The sequence below is a fragment of the Cherax quadricarinatus genome, chromosome 73 (assembly GCF_038502225.1).
Source record: "Cherax quadricarinatus isolate ZL_2023a chromosome 73, ASM3850222v1, whole genome shotgun sequence".
Taxonomy (NCBI): Eukaryota; Metazoa; Arthropoda; class Malacostraca; order Decapoda; family Parastacidae; genus Cherax; species Cherax quadricarinatus.
Window position 1 is genome coordinate 8,729,615 of NC_091364.1, and position 27,764 is coordinate 8,757,378.

The window sequence follows — 27,764 nt, forward strand, 5'->3', positions numbered from 1 at the left end:
AGGCGCCCGTATGCTGCAGCAGTTATCTGATTGATGTGCGCCTCAGGAGATATGCTCGGTGTTATACTCGCCCCCAGATCTTTTTCCTTGAGTGAGGTTTGCAGTTTTTGGCCATCTAAACTATATTGTGTCTGTGGTCTTCTTTGCCCTTCCCCAATCTTCATGACTTTGCATTTGGCAGTGTTAAACTCAAGGAGCCAGTTGCTGGACCAGGCTTGTAGCCTGTCCAGGTCTCTTTGTAGTCCTGCCTGATCCTCATCCGATTTGATTCTTCTCATTAACTTCACATCATCTGCAAACAAGGACACTTCTGAGTCTATCCCTTCCGTTATGTCGTTCACGAGCCTTATCACGAGCCTTTTCCATCCTATGGAGAGGGTGCATGGACACGGGGGTCGTCCCACAGTTACTAAAAACAACAGACATAGCCCCACTCCACAAAGGGGGCAGTAAAGCAACAGCAAAGAACTACAGACCAATAGCACTAACATCCCATATCATAAAAATCTTTGAAAGGGTCCTAAGAAGCAAGATCACCACCCATCTAGAAACCCATCAGTTACACAACCCAGGGCAACATGGGTTTAGAACAGGTCGCTCCTGTCTGTCTCAACTATTGGATCACTACGACAAGGTCCTAAATGCACTAGAAGACAAAAAGAATGCAGATGTAATATATACAGACTTTGCAAAAGCCTTCGACAAGTGTGACCATGGCGTAATAGTGCACAAAATGCGTGCTAAAGGAATAACAGGAAAAGTCGGTCGATGGATCTATAATTTCCTCACTAACAGAACACAGAGAGTAGTCGTCAACAGAGTAAAGTCCGAGGCAGCTACGGTGAAAAGCTCTGTTCCACAAGGCACAGTACTCGCTCCCATCTTGTTCCTCATCCTCATATCCGACATAGACAAGGATGTCAGCCACAGCACCGTGTCTTCCTTTGCAGATGACACCCGAATCTGCATGACAGTGTCTTCCATTGCAGACACTGCAAAGCTCCAGGCGGACATCAACCAAATCTTTCAGTGGGCTGCAGAAAACAATATGAAGTTCAACGATGAGAAATTTCAATTACTCAGATATGGTAAACATGAGGAAATTAAATCTTCATCAGAGTACAAAACAAATTCTGGCCACAAAATAGAGCGAAACACCAACGTCAAAGACCTGGGAGTGATCATGTCGGAGGATCTCACCTTCAAGGACCATAACATTGTATCAATTGCATCTGCTAGAAAAATGACAGGATGGATAATGAGAACCTTCAAAACTAGGGAGGCCAAGCCCATGATGACACTCTTCAGGTCACTTGTTCTATCTAGGCTGGAATATTGCTGCACACTAACAGCACCTTTCAAGGCAGGTGAAATTGCCGACCTAGAAAATGTACAGAGAACTTTCACGGCGCGCATAACGGAGATAAAACACCTCAATTATTGGGAGCGCTTGAGGTTCCTAAACCTGTATTCCCTGGAATGCAGGAGGGAGAGATACATGATTATATACACCTGGAAAATCCTAGAGGGACTAGTACCGAACTTGCACACGAAAATCACTCACTACGAAAGCAAAAGACTTGGCAGACGATGCACCATCCCCCCAATGAAAAGCAGGGGTGTCACTAGCACGTTAAGAGACCATACAATAAGTGTCAGGGGCCCGAGACTGTTCAACTGCCTCCCAGCACACATAAGGGGGATTACCAACAGACCCCTGGCAGTCTTCAAGCTGGCACTGGACAAGCACCTAAAGTCAGTTCCGGATCAGCCGGGCTGTGGCTCATACGTTGGTTTGCGTGCAGCCAGCAGCAACAGCCTGGTTGATCAGGCTCTGATCCACCAGGAGGCCTGGTCACAGACCGGGCTGCGGGGGCGTTGACCCCCGGAACTCTCTCCAGGTAAACTCCAGGTAAACATATACCAAGAACAGCACAGGTCCTAGAACTGACCCCTGTGGAACCCCGCTTGTCACAAGCGCCCACTCTGACACCTCGTCACGTACCATGACTCGTTGCCTCCCTGTCAGGTATTCTCTGATCCATTGCAGTGCCTTTCCTGTTACGTGTGCCTGATCCTCTAGCTTTTGCAGTAACCTCTTGTGAGGAACTGTGTCAAAGGCCTTCTTGCAGTCCAAAAAAATGCAGTCGATCCACCCCTCTCTCTCTTGCCTTACTTCTGTCACCTTGTCATAAAACTAGTAGGTTTGTGACACAGGATTTTCCTTCCCTGAAACCGTGCTGGTTGTCAATTATACACTTGTTTCTTTCCAGGTGCTCCACCACTCTCCTCCTGATGATCTTCTCCATGACCTTGCATACTATACACGTTAGTGGTACAGGTCTGTAGTTTAGTGCCTCATATCTGTCTCCCTTTTTACAAATTGGGACTATATTTGCCATCTTCCATACCTCAGGGAGTTGCCCAGTTTCAAATGATGTGTTGAAGATATTTGTTAATGGCACACACAATATCTCTGCTCCCTCTTTAAGGACCCACGGAGAGATGTTGTCTGGTCCCACCACCTTTGAGGTGTCAAGTTCGCATAACAGCTTCTTCACTTCCTCCTTGGTTATACGTACCTCATCCAGCACTTGCTGGTGTACCCCCCTGTTCTGATTTCTTGGAGTCCTACTGGTTTCCACTGTAAATACTTCTTTAAATCTCGTGTTGAGCTCCTGACATACCTCTTGGTCGTTTCTTGTGAATTCCCCATCACCCTTCCTCGGTCTGATTACCTGGTCCTTGACTGTTGTTTTCCTCCTGATGTGGCTGTACAACAGCTTCGGGTCAGTCTTGACTTTCGATGCTATGTCATTTTCATATTGTCGCTGAGCCTCCCTTCTTATCTGTGCATATTCGTTACTGGCTCTTCGGCTAATCTCTTTATTTTCCTGAGTTCTCTGTCTTCTGTACCTTTTCCATTCTCTAGTACACCTAGTTTTTGCCTCCCTACATCTTTGGGTGAACCAAGGACTTGTTCTGTTCTTCCCATTATTTCTGTTTCCCTTGGGAACAAACTTCTCCTCTGCCTCCTTGCATTTTGTTGCCACATAGTCCATCATTTCTTGTACTGGTTTTCCTGTCAGTTCCCTCTCCCACTGAATGTTTTGAAGGAAGTTCCTCATGCCTGAGTAGTTCCCCCTTTTGTAGTTTGGTTTTTCCCACCCTATTCCTGCTACTCTCTCCACTTGGAGCTCAACTATGTAGTCGAAGCACAGAACCACATGATCACTAGCTCCCAGGGGCCTTTCATACAAGATATCCTCGATGTCTGAACTACTCAAGGTGAATACAAGGTCCAGTCTTGCTGGTTCATCTTCTCCTCTCTCTCTCTGGTAGTGTCTCTAACATGTTGATGCATGAGGTTTTCCAGTACTACATCCATCATCTTGGCTCTCCATGTTTCGGGACCCCCATGGGGCTCCAGGTTTTCCCAGTCAATCTCCTTGTGATTGAAATCACCCATAACTAGTAACTTTGCTCCCCCCATGTGTGCTTTCCTGGCCACCTCGGCTAGTGTGTCGACCATGGCTCTGTTGCTCTCATCGTATTCTTCTCTTGGTCTCCTGCAGTTCTGTGGTGGGTTGTACATTACTGCAATTATCACCTTATGTCCCTCAGACTGGATTGTTCCTACTAAGTAGTCCCTTTCACCCGTGCCATCCATTCCTTCCATTTTCTCAAAACCCCACTGGTTTTTAATGAGCAGTGCAACTCCTCCTCCCCCTCTCCTCCCTCTGTCTTTCCTGAGGATTTGATATCAGGGTGAAAAGATTGAATCTGTTATTATTCTGGTGAGTTTTGTTTCTGTGAGTGCTATTATGTCTGGGAATGTCTCCTTGATTCTTTCGTGCCACTCCTCATACTTATTTGTTATTCCATCTGCATTTGTATACCACACCTTCAACTTCTTTTCTAAGACTGTGGTCTGGGAGGTGTATTGGGGTTGGGGAAGTGGGAGACCTGATAAGGAACTATGGGTGGTTGCTGTGGGGGTGGAGTTTGTAATGTAGTGGGTGGGAGCATTGGATGTGGCATGGGTGTTTTGGTTTAGAGTGTTTGGCTGCACTGGGGTTGACCTGGTTGGGAGGCTTCTATAGGAAGCTGTGAGGGAGGTTGTATTTGATCTTCTTCCTGTGTCTGGGATCTCCTGTCTGTCTTCTCCATCCCCTCTCTTTCCTCCTTTCACCTTTGTACCATCTTTCTCAGTTGCTGCCTCTCTTCTTGTGTTCTGTCGCGGTCGAGATACACCTTCCTGTATGCCGGCATGTCCCTTAATTGTGCTTTCTCCTGCAGTATCCTGTTCCGAGTCGATTCTGCCTTGAAGGTCACTTTCACTGGCCGGGTTCTTTTTTTTACAAATCCCCCTATTCTCCGAAAATTTTCCAGCTGGGTCATGTCGTCTTCTCCTATTACTTTCATGATGCTTTCAATTGCTTTTTTTTCTTCTTGTTTTCTTGCTTCATATGTTTCCCCTTCAACTTCCTGTAGCCCATACACAAAGACTGACCTCACCCTTTCATTTTCCCACTGCATATCCCTGTGTATCCCCTCATTCAATTTCATTTCCTCCATTGCAGCTTTCCTTTCTTCATTTTCACTAGCTACTGTACTTGGGCTCAGTGGCCTGTCATTTTCCCTTCTCGGCTTTCCCTGGGCTCTGCTGTGGTCTGTTAGGGCCTCCACATATAGCTTAGCTCTTTCATTTACTACAGTCTCCACTGATAGAATTTCTACATGCAGTTTTGCTCCTTCTTTCCCTACAGTCCCCTTATTTGTGACTGAGGTAGCAGTCTCTGTTGTCAATCCCAAAATGTTCTTTAGTTCTTTAGGCTGTTTCAGATTTTTCAGGTCCTCTTCTAAACTCTGTATCCTGGCCTCTGCTGCTTTGACTTGCACCTCCCACTTCCTGCTTTCCATTACTATCCTCTCTTCCATTCTCATGCTAAGTTCTTCTAGTTTCCTTTCCCATTCATGTTCCCTTTTTATGATTGCCTCAGAGTGGGAAACCTATGTAATTCTGTGTGTTAGGTTAGTAGTGTGTATGTCAGAGTGTGGGGGGGGAGGTAGAGGAGGAACTGTGGCTATGTGGGAGAGGAGTGGGGAGGGGGAGTGGGAAGGAGGGAGAAGCAAGTGGGTGAGTGGGAGGGGGAGAGGGGGAAGGAGGGAGAGGTGAGGAGGGGGAGGGTGACAGAGGGAGGGGAGGGATCAGGGGAAGGAGTGAGATGTCGGTGGGGAGGGAGTGTGAGAGTGTGTATGTGTGTGTGTGTGTGTGTGTGTGTGTGTGTGTGTGTGTGTGTGTGTGTGTGTGTGTGTGTGTGTGTGTGTGTGTGTGTATTGTGTGTTGTGTGTGTGTAGGGGGTGTGTGGGGGGTGTTGTGTGTGTGTGTGTGTTGTGTGTGTGTGTGTTGTGTGTGTATGTTGTGTGTGTATGTTGTGTGTGTGTGTGTGTGTGTGTGTGTGTGTGTGTGTGTGTGTGTGTGTGTGTGTTGTGTGTGTGTGTGTGTATGTGTGTGTGTGTGTGTGTGTGTGTGTGTGTGTGTGTGTGTGTCTGTGTGTGTCTGTGTGTCTGTGTGTGTCTGTGTGTCTGTGTCTGTCTGTGTGTGTGTGTGTGTGATGAATGTGCTTCTTTTTTGTCATTCTGTTTTGGTGAGAGAAATGGCCAATGTGCTAAAAAATAAATTATTTTCTTTTGCAGATGTTTTTAAAAAAAAATTCTGTTATTTTGCAAATATTCCAGTCCAACGCCATCTCAAAGTTCAGAAGGGACAACCTCATCTACCCCATCCCAGCGAGGCAATCGACTGTCATCTTCTCGTAGTCGTCGGCAGTCGCCTGCAAGTAGTATAGATAGTAATGTAAAGTGAGTTGCCTTGTATGTTGAGTTGGTGAATGAATAGTTAGGTTTTATATTCTTCTTCTTAAAATTTCATCAAAACAAGGATTGAATTAAGATTGTCATAGAGAAATTAGAGAAAATAAAAAAAAAATATTCAAACCATTTAACTAATCTATGCCAGAAATTAAATTTATTCTTTTTAGGGAATGATAGCACACCTTTTTTCTCAGAAAAGTTGATAGATAAAATAATTTGCCTGCCATTTTAAATTTCAGAAAAAATTTAGCTTGTGTTTATATTATTTGTCAGATTCACATAAATGATTGTTGAGAATATAGCTCTGATAAGCAGTGCTATATACATTTATTCCATGAACCTTCAATTATTCCACCACATCTCAGCCCAATTATCTACACACACACACAAAAAAAAAAATGATTCAAATACTGTGTATACAGTAATGGTATTTGGGTAAATACATTTATATTTATTACTCCCAACACTAGCCAAAAAAAAAAAAAAAAAGGATTGACTGTATTCTGCTTCTTGTCATCATCAGTTACCTCTTCATAAACTACTACTCTGTGCTTATGTAGATTAACAGTTAAATTTTAAAAATAGGTTAGACAGGTCCTTTTTTAACTTATGAGTGATCTCCCATCAGAGTAGGATGGGAAGAGAAATACTTACACCATCAATCAATTAATAGCTGTCCTGGAGAGAATTGGTATAAAAATTACACTATGGCAGTGGAGATGTCATGTTTGAAAAAATGGTTGGTGTGAATATTATGCTAAGAATTCAAAGTGAACAAATTTAAAGGTAGTGTTTGGCTATGAAAGATATAATTCAGAGGGCAGAGGAGGGGTTGGTGAGGTGGTTAAGGCATATAGAGAGGATGCAGGAGAAAAAGATGATGAAGAGGGTATATAAATCTGGGGTGGAAGGAGGGGTAGGGATCATCTCAGGAAGGGTTGGAAGGAGGGTGAGGGTTTTAAGTGGTATGGACTTGAGCATCCAGGAGGCGTGAGTGAGCATGTTAGATAGGATTGAGTGGAGACAAGTAGTTTCAAGGATTTGACATTTTGTTGGAGTGTAAGCAAGGTAACATTTATGAATAAATTTAGGGAAAATAGTTAGCCAGACTTGAGTCCTGCTGGTAGGAAGTACAGAATCTGCACTTGGCGTGGCAAGAGAGGTGGAATGCAGCAGTTTCGAGACTTTTTTAATTTTTTTTTTAGTTTCGATGTGTGCACAGTTCTAGCAAGATGGCTGTTGAGTGAGCAAGGGATGAATGTTTCACTTTTTGGGTCACCTTTCATTGGTGGAAGTTGGCTGGTGTAGTAAAAAAAAAATTCAACCGTTAGCAATTGCTAATTTTTTTTTTTAACACATCGGCTGCTTCCCGCCGAGGTAGGGTGATACATACATATATATTATTTTTTCCTTCCAGTCTTGGAAAATCGTCATCATTATCAAACATTCCAGCTAGTCAAAGTGTGCAGAGTAGTTCTGCACAAGTATTATCCGACAAATCCTTGGCAGATCCCAATGCTGCATATATATGTGATAATTCCCTGTTAACCCGAGCACCAACGTTTTTCCCATCTGAAGAAGAGTTTACTGATCCTCTTGATTACATTGAAAAGATACGACCAGAAGCTGAGCAGTTTGGCTTATGCCGAATTGTTCCACCCAGTAATTTCAAGGTAAGCTGGCCAATTTTAAACGGATGATTCATTCATATTTTCATAGCGTAATAGAATATTTTTTTAAATACAGTGGAACCTCTACTTACGAGTTTAACCATTTCCGTGACCTAACTCGTAACTCAATTTGCTTATATGTCAAATCAGTTTTCCTCATTTAAATTAATTGAAATGCCATTAATTTGTTCCAGCGGAATTCCTGCTCTCGGGAGGCAGGACAAAATACTTCAATGTAATGCAAATATCAACTCTGCGGCTTATTTATCTATTACAGTTGTTCTGATATGACATAATAAGCAATATAAATAACATAGAAACATGATATATACTCTAGGATGAATAAAATGTGTTATATGATTGGTGGCAGCCATTCCTGTTCCCGCTCTCACCATATCTTCCCATGCTCTTATTGTAAGAGACAATGGAGTGTTTGTGAGGCTAACTGCACTAGATCACTAATTTCATAAGGAAAACACTGAAACAATGTATTTATAAATAAGAAATATTGTATAAAAATATATAAGTCGGCCATCACTAATCAGGCATCATTGGGACCTGTAGTGTGCCGGATTAGCGAGTTTGCCAGATTACAGAGTGGTTAGGTTAGAATACACTTATTAACCTATCAGTAGAGAGACTTTCTGCTATATCTTCCTCATTTTCATCACTGCTTTCTCCTCCAATGGCTTGCTGCTGTGGACTTACAGCCATCTGCACAATTTCTGAGTCAGTGTAATGATGAAATTTGAGTCAGTATAATGATGAAATTTGAAATTATGCTAGCCAGAATTAGTGCCGAATTACTGATGGAACCAGATAACTGATTGCTGGATTAGTGATGGCCAACCTGTAAAACATAATAGAGAATGTAAGGAAATGAACTGGTTTTATAAAGTGTACATGCATATTTACCTGGGAGAAGAGATGCTTGCAAAGCAGCATATGCTGTCAATAGTCCTACAAGACCCAACAACAACAACAACAGCATTGGAGGAGTTCATTTCGTTTTGTCCTTTTTTCTATCGCTTAATCACTTAATTTACTTGCTACACTTTATTGCTGAACTTTACTACTAGAATTTCTTTTTCCTTCACTTTTCACTGATTTACTTACTACACTCTTAATGCTACAACCCATAACCCGCACACCTCGCTTGTGTTTATCTATGATTTCGTGCTTTAATTCCATGGACATCATCCTCTTTTTCTTCTCAGTACTGTCCTTTGCACTTACTTTGTTAGGACCCATGGTTAGAAAAAAGAAATTTAGCAAATTAACTGCACAAAGCACAAGCAAAACACGAGAAATTCTTCCAGAAATTCTTCTGGCATTTGCTGTGCCAACTAGTGGCGGCATTCTGGAGCTCGCTCATTATTATTATAATGAGGAAGCGCTAAACCTGTAAGATTATACAGCACCTGTGGGGGAAGGGGATGGAAGGGGGATTTGAAGCCGCTAGAATTTACGGGTTTAAATACGTCAGAAACAGTGGCGCATAAGATGTATATATACGACGTAACACTACATATATTCTCCAGCCTCTCACTGACACATTGAGAGTATTGGGTGCCTGGGTATATGGTGTGGGAAGGAGTGGTGAAGGTAATTCCATTGAGAGGGAGGGTTGGGTTGAGTACAGTATGCTGAGGTAAGGTAGGGAGAGTAGAAAGAAGGGAGTAAAGGTTCACCAAACAGTCCCTACAGCCACCAGCTGGGCCATGGGGGTCTTTCCAGTAAACTTCCCTGGCATACCACCCAACCCCCCTTGTTTCACCTGACCCCTTGACATCCCTCCTGAGCCCCTGACTTCTCTCTCCCAACCCCCAACTTAACAAGTCTTCCTGTCCTCCCCCACATCAGCCACTGATAGGAACTGAACATAGCAATCTCTCGACCAGTGTAATTATTAAATCTGCAGTTTTTATCAGTCTTTACTAAGCAAATATGGACTCTACCCACACATGAAATGAACTTACATTACACAGAGTTTTAATACGTGTGATAAACAACTAAGGAAAAAATTAAATTTTATAATTCAGCTCTAACAAAATCATAATTACTGGTATGTATTTAATCTTTAGTTTTTTAACACGCTTTACCTGGCTAACATGAACTCTCCACTCATGCATAAAATTAACTTATTCTTTTGTATTTCAAGTATTTTAGTGATGCTAATGTGCAATGTAGCCCATTATTACTCATTATTCTTCTAGTGCACAACCTATTACCTCATTCACTTATTTCTAGTCTTTAAAATATTCCTTGTCTCTCCTAACACTTCCAGTTTGAAGGAATGCATACCTTATAATTTTGCGGTGTTAAAGTTTTTCATGTTTTTATCCACATAGCCTGAATGTCGTGTCAACGATGATATGAGATTCACTGGTAACAACCAATATATTCACAAGATGATGAGACGTTGGGGCCCAAATGTACGCACTCTCCATGCTATTAAAAGATGTCTAGCAAAACAGAATATAGAACTTACCAGCAATCCCCTAGTAAGTATAGTCATTTTTTTGTTTTTCTTATTAATCTGATATTTTAAATAAAAATACCATAAAATCATCATTAATGAATTTAACAAGTACTCAGTACGTCTCCTAGAGCAGATGGGGTTTGAACACAAGGTGAGCCAGTCCTAAAACTAGCAGGCCAGTGTGCTAAACCATACCACATCATCCTATTAAAATTCATCTAACTAGGATGAATCTTGTTCAGCCAGCATGGTATGGTTGTTAACACTTTGGTCAGTTAGTTTTATGATTAGCTCTCTATTGGTTCAAATAGCATCTGTTGTGAGAGTTGTTTATAATTGTGTTATGATTTCTAGTCATTATATAGTACATTACAGTGGACCCTCAGTTAACGACGTCATCGGATAACGTAAAAATCGGATAACGACATGTTTTGCATCAAAATATTGGATCAGTTAACAACAAAGAACTTGGTTAAAGTCATTCGTCCCAAACGTGTCCGTGCAGCCCGAGCGGCCCGGCCATTCCATGTACAGCCAGTGTGCCATTGTTTACAAGCCAGTGAGGACGATTCTACGCTTACATGCGATACATTTTGTATTATTCCATTGTTTTTAGCGCTTGTAACTGCTAAATAAGCCACCATGGGCCCAAAGAAAGCTTCTAGTGCCAGCCCTGTGGTAAAGAGGGTAAGAAATACTATTGAATTCAAGAAAGAGCTCATCGCAAAATACAAAAGTAGTGTGTGTGTCTCCGAGCTGGCCAGGTTGTATAACAAACCCCATACAACCATCACTACTATCTTGGCCAACAAAAAGGTAATCAAGGAAGCTGTTGTTGTGAAAGGTGCAAATGTGCTTAAAAAACAGAGATCGCAAATACTCGAAGATGTGGAGAGACTGTTGTTGGTGTGGATCAATGAAAAACAATTATCAGGAGATAGTGTTTCACAGTCAATTATACTGTATATGAAAAGGTAAGACAGTTGCATGATGATCTCATTAAGAAAATGCCTGGAACTAGTGAATTTAAGGCCAGCAAAGGTGGGTTTGAGAGATTTAAGAATCGTAGTGGCATACACAGTGTGATAAGGCATGGCGAGGCTACCAGTTCTGACAAAAAAGCAGCTGAAAAATATGTGCAGGACTTTAACCCTTTCAGGGTTTCTGACGTACTAGCACGGCTTACGCACCAGGGTTTTTGACGTACTAGTACGCCTAAATTCTAGTGCCCTCAAATCTAGTGAGAGAAAGCTGGTAGGCCTACATATGAAAGAATGGGTCTATGTGGTCTGTGTGCGCAATATAAAAAAAATCCTGCAGCACACAGTGCGTAATGAGAAAAAAAACTTTGACAGTGTTTTTGGTTTAAAACGGCGACTTTGCACTGTATTTTCGTATGGTATTTATGATGGTATTCTAGTTTTCCTGGTCTCATTTTATAGAATGGAAGACATGTTACAGAAATTGAGACGATTTTGATTGGTTTTACAATGAAAAGTACAGGAGGGCCCCACTTATACGGCAGGTTAGGTTCCAGGCTACCGCCGTAAAGCGGAAACTGCCGTAAAGTGGAACACCCTTTTTTTCCACTTATAAATGCATACAAACACTAGATAACAAGTTTACACTAACATATGTTAAGTTAGCAATAGAACCAGGCATCAAAAAACAATAAAAAAGTACAATACACACATAGTGCACTCATTACTTACCTTAAAATATTTATAGTCTTAATCTAGGGTGAGACAAGTAGTATTTATTGTAAGAAATCAAGTGTGGTATGTATGGTAATAGCCAGGCTACCTTACCAGGCCACCCCACCCACACATACTATTCTATGATATTTAAGCATCCCAGAACGATAAAATGTATATACAGTTCACTCATTACTTACCTTAAAATATTTGTAGTCTTAATGTAGGGTCAGGAGTAAGTAAATGAGATAAAACGAATAAATGAGAGAGAGAAAGAATGAGTACATGAGAGGGGACAGGCGCAGAGTTATGTAAACAAACCAGGCGAACGTAAGTTTTGTAAACAAACGAAGTGTACACGTCTGGTTTGTGTACAAGTTACATTGTGTACAGGTTGTCTCTACATTGATACGGTAGAATTAATAAAGAAGAACACTCCCATTCTCATGTAACATCATTTTGAGAAGAAATGAAGCTCTGAGTGAAGGCAATGGAAATAAGTCACACTGACTTTTTTGGGTTATCCTAGGTTCTCTACACGTATGTTGTTATGTATGATAATCTATGTAACTGTATTTGTGTATACCTGAATAAACTTACTTACATACATACAAAAGGAATAATTTTCTACAGTTACCCCCAGTAACACATTTTCTCTTATGTTAGATTAGAGAAAATGTTATTCTTGCCGTCACTTGTACAAGTTATGTGGCTCCCACATCTTATATTTATGTTTATTTATTCTATTGTGGGGTGTATTTATCATCTTTTTATGTTATGTATCGTGTTTATTATATAATTTTGAAAAAAAATATCATGGATGGATTAATGAAAATGTGTATATTAACGTAATATACGACATTTAATGAGACTCGGTGAGTATTGTTATTATTATTATTATCATTTCTAATATGGCATCACTTGTGCAAGTCGTCTGCTACCACATCTCACATTTATGTTTATTTATTCTACTGTGGGGTGTATTTATCTTGAAGATTGAGACACTTATGCAGCATATGGGAATCTTTATTCAGGAAACGTTTTGCCACACAGTGGCTTCATCAGTCCAATACAAAGAGGAAGGCATAAGGAGAGGAGGAGTATGAGGTAATCAGTCCCTCAGCCTGGAGTCGATGTGTTCAGTCCATCAATCTTGTAGAATATACAGCATAGGGCCGTAGACGTGGCTTATATACTGTAGTGAGGTGAAGTGAAGCAGGCGGAGGCGGGGTCATAGTGGTACCATCCACTAGTCGAAGTAGGTCTTCGTCCAAAGGTTGAACAAGTGTTGAAGAATTCTTTGTAACAAGATCCCATGATGCTGCAGTGTCTGACAGTTGTGATGAATGGTGTTTATTATATAATTTTGAAAAAAATATCATGGATGGATTAATGAAAATGTGTATATTAACGTAATATACGACATTTAAATGACTCGATGATTATTATTATCATTACTAATATGACGTCTGGAGACATAAGACACTTACCAATTTTAATGTGTACCTGCATGCCAGCACAGTATGTAAGTTTATTTAGGTACAGGTATACATAAGTATAATTATCAGAGTATATATAAAATATGAAATAACTTTTAAAAACATTTGAAATTTTGGAGTTTCCAGACAAAATGGAGAGACTTAGTGCTTACTGAGCTCATGGAGAATGTAAACAAACAGGGTGGGGCACGGTGACCGTATTAGAAAGTCAGGTGGGGGGAGCCGTATAGCGAGTTTTGGTCATAATTTGAAATGTCCGTATTAGCGGAACGCCGTAAAGTGAAACGCCGTAAAGCGGGGCCTTCCTGTACCTTGAAATTGAGCTCAAAGTAGCAGAAATTTTCGATTTTTGCCAAAGTTCAAAAGTAAACAAATCATGCTACGTGTCCAATACATGTCAACTGATGAGTCTAATATTCTTTCACAAGTACGCTGATATTATTTATACCATTTCTACACTAATGCAGTAGTCTGCATAACAGTAAATCTTATATTTTTTGTGAGAATAAAAATTCAAAGTGGAAAGCAAAAGAATGTAAGAGGGGCATGGGGACGTGACTAATGAACAGAGGAAATGTTATTTTAGTGCCAGGAATGTCTTTCTTGTTTATTCTGGACCCTATTTGGAAATTGGCATCTTTTGAAATTTGTGGCAAAATTGCTAAATTCTGACCACTTTATTGGATAGTTGAAATCAGTAAATGGGTGGTTTCTTGTACTCATTTGATAGAAAAATGGAGTTCTAGAGAAACAGTTATGATTTTTGTTGACTAGTACACTGGAATTGGCCGAAAATAGGGCTCAAAGTGGGCAAAATCGCCAATGCGTAAACATTGTCAAGACCGCTAATTTCACGAGAGCATAATTCCGTAAGTTTTCCATCAAATTTCATACTTTTAGTGTCATTATGATCAGGAAAAGATTCTCTGTCTTTTCGTAAGATTTTTTTTTTTTTTTTTTTTTTTTTAAATTTGTCAACCCTGAGAACAAGTCTGGGAGAGGGCCTGTTGACCCTGAAAGGGTTAAGGGGTACATAGAAGCTGAACAATTAAAACCCCAACAGGTGTTCAATTGTGACAAAACAGGCCTGTTTTGGAAGAAAATGCAAAACAGGGCCTACATTACTCAGGAGGAAAAGGCACTCCCAGGACACAAACCTATGAAAGACAGACTAGCTCTCATGTTTTGTAGTAATGCTAGTGGGGATTGCAAAGTGAAACCTTTACTTGTGTATCACTATGAAACTCAGAGAGTGTTCAAGAAAAACTGTGTCATCAAGACTAAATTGTGTGTGATGTGGAGAGCAAACAGTAAGGCATGGATCACTAGGGACATTTTCCTTGATTGGTTCTACTACATGATTGCCACTCCAGTGCCTCCTGTTAATGGACAATGCTCCTACTCATCATCCAGACTTGGAAGAGCGAATTGTTGGGGACTTTAGTTTCATCAAAGTGAAATTTTTGCCCCCTAACACCACTCCTCTCTTCCAACCCATGGACCAGCAGGTCATTTCAAATTTCAAAAAACTACACCAAAGCAGTATTTCAAAAGTGCTTTGAAGTGACCTCAGACACTGAATTGACCCTTAGAGAGTTCTGGAAAGATCACTTCAGTATCCTCAGTTGCATAAACCTTATAGGTAAGGCTTGGGAGGGAGTGACTTGCAGGCTTTGAACTCTGTTTGGAGAAAATTGTGGCCACAATGTGTACAAGAGAGGGGTTTTGAAGTGTTTGGGTCTAACCCTGAGGAGCCTATGCCAGTTGTGGAATCTATTGTGGCATTGGGGAAGTCCATGGGGTTGGAAGTTAGTGGTGAGGATGTGGAAGAGTTGGTGGAGGACAACGATGAAGAGCTAACCACTACAGAGCTGTAAGAACTTGAGGTGCAACAGCAATAGATCACAGCTCAGTAATTTCCTTCAGAGGAGGGGGAAGAGAGATGGAGGAAGTTGCCTTCTTCAAAGATTAAGGACATTTGTGCAAAGTGGACTGAAGTGCAAACCTTTATGAATGAACACCACCCTGACACAACTGTTGCAGGCTGTGCTGGCAACATCTATAATTATAGTGTTGTGTCCCATTTTAGGGAAATCTTAAAGACACGCCAGAAACAGAGCTCTCTGGACAGATTTTTGGTGCGACAGGGGTCCAGTGACTCTCAAGCTGGTCTTAGTGGCATTAACCCTTTCAGGGTCCAAGGCCAAAATCTGAAGTCACGCACCAGTGTCCAAGAAATTTTGAAAAAAAAAATTATTTTTTCTTACAGAATTAAAGAGCATATTTTTGTGAAGGTAATAAAACAAAAAAAATTAGAATCTGATCATTACTTACCGAGATACAGTGCCAAGAAGTTTATAGAAAATGATGTGGTGGCGGCAACATCGACGAATTCCACATACGCGTATTATATTATTTTGTTGTTTTAGTTGTTTTTTCTTTTCTTTTCCAATTTTTTTCTATTCCTACTAACATTTGGGGCCTGAGAGACCAATACTGTATATAATTGATATATATATATACTCACTGTATTGAACACAATAACCGCACTAAAGTTATTATCATATTATTGTTTACCACTGTTGTTTATTACAATAAACATGCACAAATATTGTATAATACTAATGTTCTATCATATATTTACATATTTACAATCACTGGACATGGTTTTAGAACTGCTGGAGCTTGTGGAACTCCTTGAAACAAGGCACCATGCACAGAGGCACCTTACATTCCTCACACATAAACCGAGTGTCTTTGCGTCTTTGTTGCCGTCGTTTTGTTTGTGCACAGACAATGCATCTCTTCTGAGCAAATTTCTTTTGAGTTGAAGGAAGCTGTATTATGAAATGATCACCTTCTCTCCTCAAACGCTTGGGTATATTGTGATGAATTCGAGGACCATGTTGTATTGCAGGTGTTGTTACCTGGTATTTCATTATGAGTTGTCTGACAACAGACAAACAAAATTCACCATACGGTGGTCTGTTACCAGTCTTTATTTGGTACATATTATATGCATTCAGCATTGAAATGTCCATGAGATGGAAGAAAAGTTTCATGTACCACTTGTAACTCTTACGAACACAGTCAACAAAACCAATCTGCATGTCACACTTGTCAACCAAGCGCATGTTTTGTGTATAATCAATCACTGACACTGGTTTTCGAATACGTTCATTAGTCACTCGATCAACTTTGCCACTGTCTTGCATTTCATTACGGTGAATGGTTGTCAACAATGTGACATCTCGTTTGTCATGCCACCGTAATGCCATGATGTCATTGGCAGTAAACACCTGCACGTCATCACCACGAACACCTGCGTTGAGCCTGGGCATATGTTTACGATTAGAACGCACTGTGCCACACACATCTGTCTTGTTCACTCGCATGAAATCACTGAGTAATGGGCTTGTGTACCAGTTATCGGTATATAATGTATGGCCCTTACCAAGATAAGGTGCCATCATGTTTCTCACTACGTCACCTGAGATACCCAATAACATCTTGGTATCTTTCAATGTTTTACTACCCGTGTATACAACAATATCCAACACCAGGCCACTGTCACAATCACAGAGTACAAACAATTTTATACCAAAGCGGTTCCTCTTGCTCGGTATATACTGCTTGAATGACAGTCTACCTTTGAACAAAATCAAAGACTCGTCAATTACAAGATTCTTGAATGGATAAAAGTATATCCTGAACTTTTGTTTGAGATACATGAAAACATTTCTAATCTTGTATAACCTGTCACTTCTGTCAGGCCTGGTTTTGTCAGAGAAGTGCAACATACGTAACAGTAAGATAAACCTGTTCACTGGTATTATTTCACTGAAGGATGGGGTACAAATTAGCCGATCTGTGGACCAGTATGCTTTTATATTATGCTTATAGACGTGAGGCATAAGCATTATTGTTGCAAAAAGCAAATACATTTCTGCAACAGTCGTCTCTTTCCACCTGTGTAGTCTTGACTGTGGTGATAAGATCGTATTTGCCATGGTGTACTGAAAATACTTATTACTTTCCCTGACAATAATTTCCATCAATGGCTGGTCAAAGAATAATTCAAAGAATTCCAGTTCATTGGCCGTGGTTCCAAGGGGACAGGTAGGTAGAATTCCACTTTGAGAGTCATCAAAGTGGTGAGGGCTGGGAACAAAATTGGGATTTTGCTGCCAATCCCAGATACGGTTTGCTGGTGGATACTGGACATCATAGGCTGGTTGTACGGGTGGTTGTGGCGGGCTGGTGGGTGACGCTCCGCTTTGTCCTTGAACTGACGAGTCAGCAGCGTGGGTCCCCGCGTGGCACAGTGAGTCACGCATGGCGGTGCCACTACCACCACCAGCACCACTAACACCATCCACTGATGCCTGTGGCCCATCCATGCCAAGTGTAGCCACATCATCCTCACTATCACTACCTAAAACGGGTGTAGGGCCACGGGATGTACTCCGGGATGTACTCCGTCCCCTGGGCACAGCATAGGGTACACTACCCGAGCGCATGCGGCGGCGAACATACCGACGCTTCACTGGTGAATATGTTTCCTCACTATCACTACTCGAATGATCGTCGAGCGCAATAAAATCACAATCCACGTCAGAATCATCGTCATTACTGAAGTCAGAGGCCTGGCCACAGGAAAATATTAGTTTTCTCTTACGTTTAGGAACACCCGACCGTGAGTCACGAGTGCCCACACCAGAGGTAGAAGGTCGAGGATCGTCGGAGTTTTCTGCACTATTATCGATATCCTGGTCATTATTTTCGGTCACTAACTTATCAAAGCCGTAGAATTCGTCTTCATTTCCACTTCCATCAGTGTCAGAACTATCAGACAGGAAGAGGAGAGTCCCAATTTTCCGGGGAGTGAGAGCTGACTTGCGACGAGGCATGGTGAACAAGGGTGACTGAGCCGGCGTTCCCACAATGCTATGCAGGCGCCTAGATTTTTTGTTTACGGCGCACACCCACGGCGCAGACCCATTCTCTCACATGTAGGCCTATGAGCGCTTTCGCGCTAAATTTGACGGCGCTAGAATTTTGGCGTAGATCTACGGTTTGGACACTCACCGAAAAGCCGTAGATCTACGGGACGGACCCTGAAAGGGTTAAAAAACAAAAGAAGGGAGGTAACCCCAGGAAAGGATTTGGTACCTAAAGTCCTTATGGAAGGGGATTTCCCTTCCAAACAATTGTAAACTCCTCCATCCTCTGCCCTCCTCCCATCTCATCACTCATCAAATCGTCTTCAATAAAGGTAAGTGCCATTTTATTAATTATTAATGTATTTATTCTGCATGTCTCATTGTTTTCTGTGTAGGGAAATGTATATTTCATGTAAAAAAATTATTTTGTTTAATACTTTTGGGTGTCTGGAACGGATTAATTGGATTTCCATTATTTCTTAAGGGGAAAATTAATTCGGATAAAAACAGAATCTGTTAAAGACAAGCTCTCTGGAACTGATTAATGTCGTTAACTGAGGGTCCACTGTACCTATAATAATGTGAAGTTTTAATGGAAGGGTTAAAAATTTACCTTAAATTCAGCAGGAACTAGCAGACATTGAATAATCTCTAAAACTAATTTATTTTTAAGAATCTGTCTAAATTTAACTATGTAGTAAGTGTTTGCCCAAGGACCCCATGCATCTGTGAATCATGACTAATGTCATAAATTGGCTGTGGTTCTTGTATCTTTAATGACTCAGTATGCATAATGGAATTTGCCTTCACCGTGTTCTTTTTCTTGTAACACATTGCACTTTTTGACTGGCATTTGTTATGGGAACCCAAACACTAGGTAAATTGCCTTTTGATTTACTATGGTAATTAGTAAAAACTGTGCTGTAAATTTTTTTATTAACGTACCAGCTGTCTCCCACCAAGGCAGGGTGACCTTAACCCTTTCAGGGTCCATCCCGTAGATCTACGGCTTTACGTTCAGGGTCCAAACCGTAGATCTATGTCATGAGCTCAGCTCGCTCTGATAAACTGTGAGTGGTACATTTGGGCCTAGATATGAGAGAATACATCTATGTGGTATGTGTGCACCACAAAACAGATCCTGCAGCACACTGGGTATAATGAGAGAAAAAAAACTGTAATCATGATTTTTTGATTAAAACAGCAACTTTGCAGTGTTTTTTCGTATGTTTTTTATAGTTGTATTTGCGATTTCTTGGTCTCATTTGATAGAATGGAAGACATATTACAGAAGTAGAGATGATTTTGATTGGTTTTAGCACTGGAAATGGCTTGAAACTGAGCTCAAAGTAGCAGAAATGTTAAATTTTTGCCGATATTCAAGAGTAAACAAACGACCTCACATGTCTAATACACGCCAGCTGGTGGGTCTAATATGCATTCACAAATATGGTGATGATATTTATACAATTATTACAGTATTGCATAACAGTAAATCTTCTATTTTTTGGTGTGAATAAAAATTCATTATGTGAATAAAAAATCAAAATGGAATTTATTTGTAAAGCCTCAAAATGTAACTAATGAACAGACGAAATGTTAGTTTAGTTCCAGGAATACCTACATTGTTTATTCTGGACCCTATTTTGAAATTGGAATATTTTGAACTTTATGTTAATATGGCCAAATTAACAATTTCTGATCACTTTAATTTGTAGTTGAAACAGTTGACTTGGCGATTTCTTGTGCTCAATCGATAGAATAGAAATGGAAATAAGTCACTCTGTCTGACTTTTTTGGGTTATCCTAGGTTCTCTACACATATGCTGCTATGTATGATAATTCTATATAACTGTATTGTGTATACCTGAATAAATTTACTTACTTACTTACTTACTTAAATAGCTAAGAATTCGGTTGACTGGAATAATGTAATTGGCCTAATATGGGAGTCAAAGTTGGCAAAATCGCCGATTCATAAATATCGCAGACACATCAAAATTCGCGAGAGCATAATTTCGTCAATTTTCCATCAAATTTCGTACTTTTTGTTTTATTACCTTCACAAAAAGATTATCTACCATTTCATAAGAAAAAATAACATTTTTTTTTTTTTTAAATTCTTGGACACTGGGGCACCACTTCAGATTTGGGCCTTGGACCCTGAAGGGGTTAAAGGAAAAATGGAAGTTTTTTTTTTTCTTTTAATCATGTCAGCCGTCTCCCATCGAGGCAGGGTAACCCAAAAAAGAAAGAAAATCCCCAAAAAGAAAATACTTTCATCATCATTCAACACTTTCACCTCACTCACACATAATCACTGTTTTTTCAGAGGTGCTCAGAACACAACAGCTTAGAAGCATATACGTATAAAGATACACAACATATCCCTCCAAACTGCCAATATCCCGAACCCCTCCTTTAGAGTGCAAGCATTGTACTTCCCATTTCCAGGACTCAAGTCCGGCTATATAAAAATAACCGGTTTCCCTGAATCCCTTCACTAAATATTACCCTGCTCACACTCCAACAGATCGCCAGGTCCCAAATACCATTCGTCTCCATTCACTCCTATATTTATTTATTTCTTTCTTTCTTTCAACACATCGGCCGTATCCCACCAAGGCGGGGTGGCCCAAAAGGAAAAACGAAAGTTTCTCCTTTTACATTTAGTAATATATACAGGAGAAGAGGTTACTAGCCCCTTGATTTATTTATTTATTTATTTTATTTATTTAGTAATTTAAGCATACAAACAGAGGTACAAAAAATACAGGTAAGAGCAGCATGCCAAAGCCACTTATATGCATAGCATTACGGGCTGGCTTAAAATTAACTTAAGATTAACTAAGCAATGATGAAATCAGTGATAAAACATTATTGTAAACAGATAACTATAAAGCACAAATGAGTATTACAAAGACAGGTCATATGGTTGCTTGCATTGCTGTACATTCAGTCGAATGGAGTATTCAGTTAGGTAGTGTATTTAAAAAAATAATAAAGTTAGATTGGGTCCTAGGTTTAACATTTGTGTGATATAATTGTGAGTAACATATAGGATATACAATTTATAAGGTTCAGTTATTCAGTATGTATTTGGTTTTGAGTGAGTAAGTGATCTTTGAGAAGAGACTTGAATTTATAAACAGGTAGTGTTTCTTTTATATTTACAGGTAATGAATTCCAGATTTTAGGGCCTTTTATGTGCATTGAGTTTTTGCATAGCGTGAGATGGACACGAGGAACATCAAAGAGTGATCTGTGCCTTGTGTTATGGTCATGTGTTCTGTTGAGGTTGGCAAGGAGATGTTTGAGGGGAGGGTTAATATCAGAGTTAAGTGTTCTATGTATGTAATAGGTGCAATAATAAGTATGGATTTTTTGTATGGTGAGTAGGTTGAGTGTTTTGAATATTGGTGGAGTGTGTTGCCTGTAGTGAGAATTTGTTATTCTAACTGCAGCCTTTTGTTGGGTAATTAGTGGTCTGAGATGGTTAATTGTTGTTGAGCCCCATGCACAAATTCCATAGGTGAGATAGGGGTAAATAAGAGAGTGATAAAGGGCCAGGAGGGCTGACTGTGGAACATAGTACCGTATCTTCGATAGTATGCCTACAGTCTTGGAGATTTTCTTAGAAATTTGTTGTATATCTGTATGAAATTTGAGTCTATTATCGAGGTGGATTCCTAGGAATTTTCCCTCTGTTAGCTTTGTGATAGGTGATCCGTTTATTGTTATGTTAAGAGGTACATCTGTAGCTCTGTTACCAAACTGAATGAAGTAGGTTTTGTCAATGTTTAGTGTAAGTTTGTTAGTCCTCATCCAGGTAGATATTTTCTGTAATTCGGTGTTTACAGTATTGGCTAGCGTGACTGGGCTCGGGTGAGAGAAGACGTATGTAGTGTCATCTGCAAAAAGTGTGGGTTTGAGTAATTGCGAAGCATTTGGTAGGTCATTTATGTATAGGAGAAAGAGAAGAGGGCCAAGGGCACTTCCTTGTGGGACACCAACTGTAATTGGTTGTGCGGAAGAGCTTGCCCCATTTGCGTACACATATTGGCTTCTGTTGCTGAGGTAACACTTGAGGTAGTTGAGGGAGTGCCCTCTAATACCATAGTGTGACAATTTTACGTGGAGCAAGTCATGGTCAACTGTATCAAAAGCTTTACGTAAGTCAATGAAGATCCCCAGTGGGACTTCTTTTTTCTCTATTGCAGTGTATATATGTTCTAGCATGTGTATAATAGCATCATTAGTATTTTTATTAGGCCTGAATCCAAATTGGCAGGGGTTGAGAATGTTTTGGGAGATGAGGTAGGAGTAGATTCGTTTATGAATTAATTTTTCGAAGATTTTTGAGAGAGGGTGTAAATTGGATATTGGCCTATAGTTATTCAACTCTGTTTGGTCTCCTCTTTTATGGATCGGGGTGACCCTTGCTATTTTGAGAACTGTAGGGAAGGTGGAGGATTCAATGGATTTGTTAAAGAGTGTTGCAATGATTGGTGATAGTACTTGTGACGCTTTTTTTGTATATAATGGGTGGTAAGGTATTTAAATCTCCTGCCTTGTTTTTCAGTGCGTTGATAATAAGGGAGACTTCGTATGGGTTAGTCGGAGCTAGGAACAGTGTGTTCGGGTAGTTGCCAGTGAGGTAGTCATTTGGTGGGGTATCTGAGCTTGGGATTTTATTGGCAAGGTTTTGACCTATAGTGGAGAAGAAATCATTGAGTCTGTTTGCTGTTTCTGTTGGTGGGAGTTGGGGTTCATCTGATTTTGCTAATTTTATTTCGCTATGTCGTGATATCTTTTTTGTTCCCAGAATTTCTGATAGGGTCTTCCAGGTCTTTTTTATATCACCTCGTAAGTTGGATAATCTGTTCTCATAATACAATTTTTTTGCCCTTCTTATCTGGCTGGTTAGGATTGACAAGTAACGTTTTGTTTGGTCTCTGGTTATGTGACCCATTCTGTACTGTTTTTCATATCGGTGTTTTGTATTTATGGATTTGAGAATGCTAACGCTAACGCATGCTTACTGGAAGTCCAAGCCCCTCGCCCACAAAACCTCCTTTACCCCCTCCCTCCAACCTTTTCGAGGATGACCCCTACCCTGCCTTCCTTCCCCTACAGATTTATACGCTCTCCATGTCATTCTACTTTGATCCATTCTCTCTAAATGACCAAACCACCTCAACAACCCCTCTTCAGCCCTCTGACTAATACTTTTATTAACTCCACACCTTCTCCTAATTTCCACACTCCGAATTTTCTGCATAATATTTACACCACACATTGCCCTTAGACAGGACATCTCCACTGCCTCCAACCGCCTCCTCACTGCTACATTTACAACCCAAGCTTCACACCCATATAAGAGTGTTGGTACTACTATACTTTCATACATTCCCTTCTTTGCCTCCATAGATAACGTTTTTTGTCTCCACATATACCTCAACGCACCACTCACCTTTTTTCCCTCATCAATTCTATGATTAACCTCATCCTTCATAAATCCATCCGCCGACACGTCATCTCCCAAGTATCTGAAAACATTCACTTCTTCCATATTCCTCCTCCCCAATTTGATATCCAATTTTTCTTTACCTAAATCATTTGATACCCTCATCACCTTACTCTTTTTTATGTTCACTTTCAACTTTCTACCTTTACACACACTCCCAAACTCATCCACTAACCTTTGCAATTTTTCTTTAGAATCTCCCATGAGCACAGTATCATCAGCAAAAAGCAACTGTGTAAATTCCCATTTTGTATTTGATTCCCCATAATTTAATCCCGGTCCTCTCCCGAACACCCAAGCATTTACTTCTTTTACAACCCCATCTATAAATATATTAAGCAACCATGGTGACATTACACATCCCTGTCTTAGACCTATTTTTACCAGGAAGTAGTCTCCCTCTTTTCTACATACCCTAACCTGAGCCTCACTATCCTCATAAAAACTCTTTACAGCATTTAGTAACTTACCACCTATTCCATATGCTTGTAACATCTGCCACCTTGCTCCCATATCCACTCTATCATATCCCTTTTCTGAATCCATAAATGCAATAAAAACTTCCCTACCTTTATCTAAATACTGTTCATATAAATGCTTCAATGTAAACACTTGATCTACACATCCCTTACCCACTCTGAAACCTCCTTGCTCATCCGCAATCCTACGTTCTGTCTTACCTTTAATTCTTTCAATTATAACCCTACCGTACACTTTTCTTGGTATACTCAGTAAACTTATTCCTCTATAATTTTTACAATCTCTTTTTGTCCCCCTTCCCTTTATATAAAGGGACTATACATGCTCTCTGCCAATCCCTAGGTACCTTCCCCTCTTTCAGACAATTGTTAAACAAAATTTTTTCTTATTTTCATTAAAATTTCTTGACAGTGCCTCTCCCACTCTATCATCTGATCTCCTTTTGCACTCTCTCACCACTCTCTTCACCTTTCTTTTACTCTCCATATACTCTTTTAGGTAGTAGGTTGGTAGACAGCAGCCACCCAGGGGGGTACTACCGTCCTGCCAAGTGAGTGTGAAACGAAAGCCTGTAATTGTTCTACATGATGGTAGGATTGTTGGTGTCTTTTGTCTGTCTCATAAATATGCAAGCTTACAGGTACGTCTTGCTACTTCTACTTACACTTAGGTCACACTACACATATATGTACACATTTATTTGTACACACACTCATCTGAGTTTTCTTTGATTTTATCTTAATAGTTCTTGGTCTTATTACTTTTCCTTTTATATCTATGGGGAATTGGAATAAGAATCTTTCCTCTGTAAGCCATGCGTGTTGTAAAAGTCAACTAAAATGCCGGGAACAATGGTCTAGTAACCCCTTTTCCTGTAATGATTACTAAAAAGAATAAGAAGAGAAAATTGTCAAAGTGGGAAGTCTGAATGTGCGTGGATGTTGTGCAAATGATAAGAAAGAGATGATTGTAGATGTTATGAATGAGAAGAAGCTGGATGTCCTGGCTTTAAGTGAAACAAAGCTGAAGGGGGTGGGAGAGTTTCAGCGAAGAAGAATAAATTGGATTAGGTCAGGGGTTTCAAATAGAGTTAGAGCTAAAGAAGGAGTATCAATAATGTTGAAGGATAAGTTATGGCAGGAAAGGAGGGACTATAAATGTATTAATTCAAGGATTATGTGGAGTAAAATAAAGGTTTGATGTGAAAAGTGGGTTATAGTAAGCGTATATGCACCTGGAGAAGAGAGAAGTGTAGAGGAGAGAGAGAGATATTGGGAAATGTTGAGTGAATGCGTGGGGAGTTTTGAACCAAGTGCGAGAGTAATGGTGGTTGGGGATTTAAATACTAAAGTGGGCAAAAATGTTGTGGAGGGAGTAGTAGGTAAATTTCGGGTGCCAGGGGTAAATGAAAATGGTTAGCCTTTAATTGAGCTATGTGTAGAAAGAGGTTTGGTAATAAGTAATAAATATTTTATGAAGAAGAGGATAAATAAATATACAAGGTATGATATAGCACGTAATGAAAGTAGTTTGTTAGATTATGTATTGTTAGATTATGTTAGATTATGTATCCAAGATATGATACTACGTGCCGCAAAATGCCCTTATCACACTATACCACTCACTTATTTATCCATACCTCACCTATGCTATTTGTGCTTGGGGATCAACTGCAGCAACACACCTAAAGCCAATAATAACCCAACAAAAAGCTGCAGTAAGAATAATCACTAAATCCCATCCCTGGCAGCACACCCCCCCCACTCTTCAAAGATCTAAACTTACTCCCAGTTCAGTACATCCACACTTACTACTGTGCAATCTATATCTACAGGGCCTTAAACTCTAATATCAACCTTGACCTAAAACGCTTTCTTGATAGTTGTGACAGAACCCACAGGCATAACACCAGAAACAAACATCTCTACGACATTCCCCGTGTCCGACTAAACCTTTACAAAAATTCAATGTATGTCAAAGGCCCTAAAATCTGGAATACCCTACCTGAGAACTCTAGAACTGCAGACACATTCATCACCTTCAAAACTACCATTAGAAAACATCTTATCTCCCTGATACACCCCGTCAACTAACTACACGAATACTACCTTGTGGTTCACACTTACACTCGCTCACTCATTTGACCATAAACAGAAATATTAATCTCAGTCTTAAAATAATGAATCCTGTGATACTCCAATACTGAAACTATATACTGTGCCAAAACAAAAGCATTCACATTGCTAAACTCATAAACTAGTATTTAGTCACTTAGCCATAATACCAACTTACCTCATAATTTGTAATATTTTACAATTAAGAATAAAACTAAGTATGCCCGAAATGGCTAGCCATGCTTAGCGTTCTAGTGGTACACTCTGTAATCACAATTTTACTACATGTAAACCAAACAATAACCAAATTTCTGTAAACTCAGCATTGTAATCCTTATAGAGAATAAACTTTGAATTTGAATTTGAATTTGAATGGGTAGGCTCCAGGATGTACATGTTTATAGAGGGGCAACTGATATATCGGATCATTATTTAGTTGTAGCTACAGTTAGAGTAAGAGGTAGATGGGAAAAGAGGAAAATATCAACAACAAGCAAGAGGGAGGTGAAAGTGTATAAACTAAGGGAAGAGGAAGTTCGTGTGAGATATAAGCAACTATTGGCAGAAAGGTGGGCTGGTGCAAGTATGCGTAGTGGGAGGGGGGGTTGAAGAGAGTTGGAATAGTTTTAAAAATGCAGTATTAGAATGTGGGGCAGAAGTTTGTGGTTATAGGAGGGTGGGTGGAGGAGGAAAGAGGAGTGATTGGTGGAATGATGAAGTACAGGGTGTGATAAAAGAGAAAAAGTTAGCTTATGAGAGGTTTTTACAAAGCAGAAGTGTTATAAGGAGAGGAGAATATATGGAGAGTAAAAGAAAGGTGAAGAGAGTGATGTGAGAGTGCAAAAGGAGAGCAGATGATAGAGTGGGAGAGGCATTGTCAAGAAATTTTAATTAAAATAAGAAAAAATTCTGAAGTGAGTTAAAAAGTTAAGAAAGCCTAGAGAACGAATGGATTTGTCAGTTAAAAACAGAGTAGGGGAGTTAGTAGATGAGGAGATTGTATGCCAAGCAGGTCGTAAGTCGGATGGTAGGTGTATTTATATATATATATATATATATATATATATATATATATATATATATATATATATATATATATATATATATATATATATATACATACACATATATACAGTGGTTCCTCGTTGTTCGTAATTAATCCGTTCTTGGAGCCGTTACTATAAACAAAATTTACGATTTACGAATCAATTGTCCTCATAAGAAATAATGTAAATACAATTAATCCGTTCCTGACACCCAGAAGTATTAAAAAAAAAAAAATTTTAACATGAAATATACATGTAGTACATAAACAATACAATGGGAAATGATGAATGAAACATTAACAGCATAACACTTACCTTTATTGGAGATTCTTCTTAGTGTATGGGAGACTGGAGGAGGAGAGAGAGTGGATTGTTTATAGTTTGGAAGGGGAATCCCCTTCCATCAACACCTCAGGTACCATTTGCTTTTCT

At 39.9% G+C, this 27,764-nt stretch overlaps 1 protein-coding gene across 2 annotated transcripts in view; it reads left to right on the forward strand.

Annotated features, from left to right (window-relative positions):
* LOC128701105 (Jumonji, AT rich interactive domain 2) overlaps positions 1-27,764 on the forward strand; it is a 152,289-nt gene that overhangs the window by 52,614 nt on the left and 71,911 nt on the right. For both annotated transcript variants that reach the window (XM_070100592.1, XM_070100593.1), the window contains 3 exons: positions 5,743-5,865; positions 7,295-7,550; positions 9,899-10,051. In XM_070100592.1, coding sequence (XP_069956693.1) covers positions 5,743-5,865; positions 7,295-7,550; positions 9,899-10,051 — 532 coding nt within the window. The remainder of the gene's footprint in view (positions 1-5,742; positions 5,866-7,294; positions 7,551-9,898; positions 10,052-27,764) is intronic.